The sequence below is a fragment of the Leptinotarsa decemlineata genome, unplaced genomic scaffold (genome assembly GCF_025532065.1).
Source record: "Leptinotarsa decemlineata unplaced genomic scaffold, Ldec_3_MD MMD2_tig00000882_RagTag_RagTag, whole genome shotgun sequence".
Taxonomy (NCBI): domain Eukaryota; kingdom Metazoa; phylum Arthropoda; class Insecta; order Coleoptera; family Chrysomelidae; genus Leptinotarsa; species Leptinotarsa decemlineata.
Window position 1 is genome coordinate 22,118,210 of NW_027412556.1, and position 8,448 is coordinate 22,126,657.

The window sequence follows — 8,448 nt, forward strand, 5'->3', positions numbered from 1 at the left end:
GCTACTCTTCAATAAATACCGTCAAACGCATGATTTGAGCATTTTTAAATTTGAAATATAAAAAGGTTTTTCCCTGCAACATTTCTTACAGTTTGTTAGTTTTCATTAACTCAGTCGTTCTTCGCTGAAACTACGTTCTTATTGAATCACAGTAATCATCTCAACTTGGCTGAACCGTGTAACTAATACCAAAAATTCATTTTCAATCAAAAATATTGCTTTTGTTATACCTTAAGCTTTCAAGTTTTTGTTGCTGTACATTGTCCTATTTTTTTTTGTAAATAACTTGCCTACATCATTTTCCTATTTTTAGTGTTCAGTCTTACAATAAAAAATACCACTCGAGTTACAACGAGCATCCGTCTTTTATCAAATTTGTTAACTACACCACAGTCTAAAATATATCCATACGTATCCATGAATTTTTTAATCAATAGCAAAATATTATATTTCACCACCATTCAACTCACCCAAAGAAGAACCCCAACATCATAAGACCCGTTTCTCTGACCAACATTCTGAATGAAAACGAATATCTTCGATAACGAAGAAATTTAATCAGCTCACGTCCAGCCTGATTGTTTCTTTTAGTTTCTATTTCCGCCCAAGAATATATAAAACAAACCCAATATTAACGACCTCCTCATTCACGTTTAGATTTTGATTGATTAGTTGTCAATATGAATTTTTTATTGGCACTTACCGCTTTAGTGGCAACCGTTGCAGCCAATCCATCAGCTGTTGATGTCCTTCAGGATGTTTACTATACTTGCCTGCAGGACTTTTCAGTCAGTTGTGTTAAACCGAAAGCACTACATTGGATCAGTGAGGTGGCAAATAATCAGGAAATTCGGATTACTGATGATCTGACTATCGTGAAAAAAGATAATCCTGGAAATGTTGAGGTGTGTATAAATTGAAATAGAAAGCATGTGTATTTGTTTCAAAGCAGGTGAATGTGTCAGAAATTTTTTTGATTTTCCTGAAGTTACAATGAAATAGAACTGAAAAATATCTGTGAGATCTTCATTGAAGCAATTGAAAATTGTATCGAATAAAAATGAACTGAAATGGTAGTTGAAATGTCAAGTACCATTTCACTGTAGTTTATCAAATAATGTAACATTTTGTTAAATTGATAGATATAGCCGTTGCTACCTGGTAGGATATCTTCTTGAAAAATGAGAAATAACACTTTCATGTTCTTCAACTAATTATTTGTAACCAACATTACTGCAGTTTCGTCCTATAAGGATATTTTCAAACTGATTTTAATAGTTTGGAAATATCCTTAAAGGACGGAACTGCAGTAACGTTAGTTACATATAAAAGTGGTATTTTACAGCTTTCCTCCTAAAGTTCATGTCATGATTGCAAGTAAATGAACTTTTGTTATAGAAACACTTGTTGCTATTATCAAACAATATTATGTGGTTTTCCTTTCTCATGTTTCACATAGTCGCACAAATAATCTCCACATTTTATGTGTACCATAAACTCATTTTCCTGAATCAAGATGTACTTTGATGTTGATAACTTCTGGGCAAGAAACAAAAGTTCACAACATCATTTACTCTCTCTTTCTTAAGTTTTTCCTTCATATTAGGTCTGTGAAAAATTTCGAAACACGTCAACTCTAGTTTTGAGAGAGACTCATTGCTGCGTATAAATCAAACTTTCGATAGTAGCCCTCTCCCCATAATGGCCAATCATGTCAAACATTTCAAATGGAAGTGACACCTCAGTTGATAGGTATTTCAATTCTATATTCACCATGTGGTATTTTCAGATCAATACAATAAGCAATGTCAGAAAAACCCTTCAACTATTTGAAATTTATATCATCAAATGTTCAAACTGAGCACAATTATTTTGCATACAATGGTATAATAGTTAGACAGTAGCCAGCAGTACCTGGTAATTTTCAACCAACCTCATAAATAAGCCAGTGGGGTCAAATCACTGGATATGAGTGGCCATTCTGTAGAACCTCTTCTGTCAATGCATCGACAGTGGAAGGAACTATCACACTGTTCCTTAGCAATGAAGAGGAGCCCCATTTTCCATCAAAGCAGCATGAGCTAAAAATTATGTGTTCAGTTTGACCTTGTATTATAGCTGAACAAAAAGTCAAGAGAAATTTTTTTATAATTTTATTGCTTATTGTTAGAATGTCGAATATGTTAGAGGACTGAATACGCCATTGAAAGACCTTTCTGATAGAGTATAACTCGACTGTACAATTTTGACATTGTTGAGAGGGGATGTCTCCCGAAAATCGAAGATGGTGTATTTCACAATTTCTTCATAGTTTCAAAATCAACTGACTTCAGGGTGGCTCGTTTCAACTGGAATGCCCGATGTATGCCGATATCACCGAAAATTTTCATTGCATAAATTTCACTTCTGTATAAATTTCATTAAATGTTGTCATTTTTGTTTCCAGGATCGTGGATTCTCCGATGATATTTTTGAAAAATTCGAAGATTTTCTACAAACCCACAATCTGGTTGTCAGAGCTCCGGCATTTCTTCGTGATAGGGATAGTCATACGGACAGTCTCATACCAAGATCTTTCCAAGCTCAAAATCTCGAAGTACCATTAGCAGTAACTGGTAAATATTTTTTATATCATGACCCAATGGGTTTTGAAAGAACTTTGAAAAAGACGTTTATGACTCCTTTCAAGTGTGGTGTTTTGAAGCGATGGTCCAAAATCTGATATTCCAACAGGAACATGAGAGAATTTCAGGATTCAATGCTCAAATATTATAATATAGTGGCTTTCGAAAATATATGTTCATTCTTCACAATTGTCAACGTTTTGACAGCGCATGTACTATCTTCAGGGTTACAAAAAACGGACACATTATCAATTTTGAATATTCAGAAAAACCACTGTAGTAATAAATTCAACAATACGTGTTGTTTGCAGACGTTTGTCTCCAAAAAAACATCATCAATATCAGAATAGTCACAAAAATGCAGAAATCGATATCTCAGAACTCAAAGATACATCAACGCAACACATCTTTCAAAACTTTGCAAGCAGATGTGAACACCCATGCATTCCAGGAATTTTGTATCAATATGGAAAAAGATGTTCATAGAATATTAAATGAATGTTCACTCCAAAAAGTAACATAAACCTTCAAAGAGTCTAGTTATGCAGTAGTTCATTAGTAAGCCACAATCTTCTTTTTTACTTTTGCTGTTTTCGAAATAAAAACAACAAGCTTTCTTTCAAATTGGCTGACCTTTCGAAAACTCAACACCTGAAATTATTAGTAAAGAAATTATATATTATAAAAGGGTATTTATAGAAAGTTCACAGAAACATTGAAACAGGAAGATATTTAATTAAATGGATTTTCGGCTAATAAATACACAACAATACATTGAAGTTATTTCACAACGCGAAGACAATTCGTACGCCGTAAGTGTGTCAACTGTAACTCAATAAATGTCCTTCGACAGATGTCTGGTTTTTCGGAATTGGCAGCCACCTGCTAGGGCACGGCAGGGTCGGCCCAAGGATGAGTAAAAGGGATTTGTTATAATATGTAATATTTCATTAATTCCCAATAATTTGTCTTATTGGGTGAAATTTGTAAACACAAGTTATCAAGGTTATCAAATCTTTCAGAGATTCACATTACGCAGTAACTTCGTGACATGAATCTTCATCATAATTGGTAATCATTTGAGCAGATTCTGTTGATGTAGTTATTTTTCAAACGGTTTTATTTAGCTTGTTTTGTTTATTTGTTTGGGTTTGCGATGTCACAACTTTCTACGTGACGGTAAATTGAAACGAAGGCAGATATTTAGCCTCCAAAACGTTAAGCTAAGTATCAATAAAATTATAAGCTTTTTTTCATATATTCATACAGTACGACAATTAACTGATGAAACTAATATTTTTTACAAATAAAAATATTACAATTTATATTTTTCAGATTTTAGAGAGTGAAAATATTCAAAGGGTTAATTCAAAAGGGGAAATTAATTCAAAATAATTTTCCAAAATAGGATTTTATAAATGATGTTTCACTCAACTGAAACTGAGTATTTTGTGTATTGTCAGTAATAGCACGGCCAGAAGAATTTGTTCTGAATAGTCTGGTCATTTCTAAAAGTCTGATGTGATATTAGTAATCACAACTGTGAAATCCTATTAACTTTCTAGAAACTCATCTTCACTTTTTGAGTTTACAATGAAATGCGCGATCCCACTCTAAAAATAGTTCTTTCTAGTATTAGACATATTTTTCTTTCTAGGGCGGTCTTCAAAACTTGTGAAGAAAGTGATTGTACCATTCCTCCTGGGTTTGAAATTCAAAACTGCTGTGCTTGTACCACTTGCCTTGGCTCTCATTGCCTTGAAGACGTGGAAAGCTCTCACTTTGGGATTATTGTCTCTCGTGCTCACAGGGGCACTGGTTATTTTCAAGTTCACGAAACCAAAGGTGAGTAACAATATCAAGCTTGATGACTTTGGTACGGCTTAAAGTCATTCATGTGTTACTTGTCAATGTTAACTTCAAACAGGTTTTTGTCTTGGGTAAAAGTACCTCTAAATATCAACTGGCAGAGCTAATATGGTTCCATAACTAATTTATTCGATTGTTGGCCAATTTATTTTGAAGAAATCCTTATTGAATAGAGGATATGACTTTTGTCTAATTTCTACTGAGTTTATCATTTGTTACGACCAGGTTCGGTTTATTAGACCATTTTCAAGTAACTAATACATCAAGACAAGACAAGTACTTAAAAATCAGGTCAGGTACCTATTACAGGTGAACATTTAAGTACTTGTCTTAGCTTGGTGTATTACTTACTTGAAAATGGTCTAATAAACCGAAACCGACCGTAACAAATAATAAACTCGGTAGAAATTAAAGAAAAGTTATTTTCTTATATATATTCTATATCCAAAACTAATACCTTCAAAACTGATAAAACTAATTGTATGTTTCACTACAATAACTAATCAAAATACCGACCTTATTTGATAAAAATGTATTCAGAAAGACCTATTTTGATCTGTTTTGGTGGATAAAACTTTTATGTAATGATATTTACGTAAACGCAGAATTGAAACCTCTGGAGTGGAACCTTTGGAGTTATGCATTCCGGAAAAGTAACACCTTTTTCAGCAACGCCCATTTCAACAACTAACTTGGTGTCATCATAAGACGATCTGAACTAATGACGTCAACTTGCTACCGTTTTGAAAAATTAGATTTTTTATGACTATTGAAAAGTCAATTATTTCACGGTTGCTTGTTGAGTAAGATTTGCCAAAATTATCCAGACTTTCAAACCAATCACAATGGATCAGATTCATAACTCACTACCTTGAGGCGAATCACATATGAGCAAATGTATAACTTCACAGTTGTTTCAATTATTTTCAATCTTTAGTAAGCCTTGAGAATTCCTTACTTCAAATTATTTTCCAAAACGTCAAACTTAATCATTGAACCGATGATTTGTTTTGAAATAAATGGTTTGAAACGAAACACAGAAATAAAAACATTTATTTGTAAAAGTTCGTCCATTAATATCAAAATGAGAGCGAGCAAAAACTCAATCTCAGATCAGGTCACATCTCTTGACAGCTTTTTTCACTTCCTTCTCAAATCACATTCGAAATTTGATGAAATAAATACTGTTTTTAGATTACTTTTTGTTATGAAATGTATTGGTATCACTATGAGTGGAGAAATCCTTCATAAATAAATCTTATTTCAAAATATTTCTGTTAAGTCATAGAAAAAGAGGAGTAATCAATTCGCAATGAAATGATCATTACTCATTCACCTTCGACACATGTCAGAACCATTCCCAAACTTTATTTGCATAAGTAATGGCTACATTTCTCGCTCGTTGAATAATGAATATGTGATTAGTTGGGATAGAAACAAATCATACATGAAAGAAAAATAATTTGATGTATTGAAAAAAAATTGCACGAACATATCGAACGCGTTTTTTATGAATATTTGTGCTTCCATTCTCAATAAAATTTGGGAATATTGCTCATTGTATACACTGTCATCCCCAAAGTATGCACCATATGGGAAACTTATTTATTAAGGGTTTATAGACAAAATATTACTGTTGATAAAAGTTTGTGCATCACCTGAAACTAAACATGCACCAACAAAATACAGTAAAACACACGTAATATACAAGGAGCCTTCAAATTTGATTTTGGGATGGGAGAAAAGTACTCTTATTTTGAAAAATTTCGTAAAATGTTATTCAGAAAAGTTGTTCAGCATCAAAAAATACATCTAGATTTGAAGTCATGGCCATCTAAGGGAAGTTTAAATTTTCTACCCATTTTTTTTTAATGGGGACTACGTAAAAAAAATTTGCTAAAACGACAAATAGACAGCATCCTGTATGCGACGATTAATTTTGAACGCCCATAATATTACGAATCACACAACTGTGGTGTTAACCACGGTTAATTTTTTTGAAGAGTAAAGTAATTTTCGAAGTTACTCGACAATTACTCAAAATTATACTGTATTGTAACAAGAACTCAATATTCAACAATATCATATCACAAAACATCAAAATAATATAGGTATTTTGGAACAAACTCATTGATTTTCTGGAGATTTTCTGGTCCAAAATAATTCTCCAAAATGATCTCAATAAAATCAATGAGTTTGTTCCAAAATACCTATTTTAAATTGATGTTATATGATTTGATATTATTTAATATTGAGTTCTTGTTACAATACTGTATAATTTTGAGTAATTTTTGGTGTTAACCGAAACTAAAAATAACTGTGCACCAAAAACTTTGAAAATCATTTTACTCTTCAAAAACATTGACCATGGTTAACACCATAGTTGTGTAATTTGTAATTATGCAGGCTTTCAAAATTAACTGTCGTATACAGGATGCTGTCTATTTATCGTTTTGACAAATGTTTTGTCCTAGTCCCCATTTAAAAAAAATATTGAAAAATCAAAAGTTTCTTTTGAAGGATATGACTTTAAGTCTAGATGTATTTTTCAATGCTGAGCAACTTTTTCGGATAACAAATATTTCAAGGTTCCTCGTATATTACGTGTGTTTTACTATATTGTGTTGGTGCATGGTCAGTTTTAGGAGATGAACAAACTTTTATTAGGAATAACTGTTTGTCGAAAACCCCTTAATAAATAAGTTTCCCATATGGTGCATAATTTGGGGATGACACTGTATATTCCCGAAAAAAAATCTCAAATGCATTTCATCGAAGTGGAATAATTCATATACGAAAGATGTGTGAAGATCACATGATTAACCTATACTACATCCGGAATATAAAATAATCAGAAAAAAACACTCAATCAGAAACGCCGAAAGTGAATAAATGATAGAATAAAGTCCTGTGATCTTCATACCCTAGAGAGAGTTAAAAGTTATCAAATCTTCCGTGACAAACTTAAACGGATTTTATTGGTGTCATTTCATTTTCGTTTCACTAAAAAATTCACACGAACTACTATCTATCGAAATTTTTCAATACTACTTCAATACTGCAAACAGAACATCTATCTGGTGGAAATTCACATTTCAATTCATTTCTTCTAGGTTGTCAATTATGAAATAGTTCATGTACCACAACACATCGAGCATCATGTTGAGCATCCACCTTCATCTGGATGGGAACATCCTGGATATGGCAGGCAGCTGAATGGAAATGAAATGGCATATAATGCGTATATCAACTGAATGTTTGAATGGCTTATTTATTTATTTATGAAGTGAAATAAAAGTTATTTTCTGTTAAATCTGTTTTTTATTTATTTTTCTTTTCTTATAATTTCATTGATCACTATAATATTACTGTAAATTGACAGTTTTGATGTCAACTTGTTCATTCAACTGATTTGAATGAACATCAAAATAAAGTTTATTTAATATCATATTACTGTCCATAAGTCTCAATCAACTATCGGGAATAAAACATTTTCTCGTTATGTTTTCATAAATGAGTTTTTCAATTTCAGTTTTGAATTAATAAACTGAGTTTTTATTGTTTCAATTTTCGTTTGATGATTTTCTCATGTGAATAAGAAAAATATAACGTTATTTCAACTCCTAGGTTACTTGTGAATACTTCTTCGAATTCTTCAATTTTTTTGATAGAATAACTTTCACGATAAAATACGACCAATTGTGAAAGTAATATATCCCAAGTATTATTTAATTGAATTCGTATAGGTAGCATTGCGAATATGCCTATAATACTTTCTAATATTGTCGCGTCAGCTTAAAACTTATAATAATATAAGTTTAAAGCTGACGCCCGATGAAGCCATTGTATGGCGAAACACGTGTTGCGTTTTCGTAAAAATCTCACAGTGAAGTCATTTTTGAATACGTTGAAAATCACTCAAACAAAACGACTACTCCATGCCAAAACACATGAA

At 32.0% G+C, this 8,448-nt stretch overlaps 1 protein-coding gene across 1 annotated transcript; it reads left to right on the plus strand.

The window, feature by feature from the left end:
• Positions 1 to 631: 631 nt before the first annotated feature.
• On the plus strand, positions 632 to 7,806 carry LOC111512766 (uncharacterized). The gene is made up of 4 exons (XM_023168919.2): positions 632 to 905; positions 2,447 to 2,615; positions 4,282 to 4,469; positions 7,607 to 7,806. Exons 1-4 carry the CDS (start codon positions 681 to 683, stop codon positions 7,745 to 7,747), a joined length of 723 nt encoding a protein of 240 aa, XP_023024687.2. The 5' UTR covers positions 632 to 680; the 3' UTR covers positions 7,748 to 7,806.
• Positions 7,807 to 8,448: the final 642 nt, after the last annotated feature.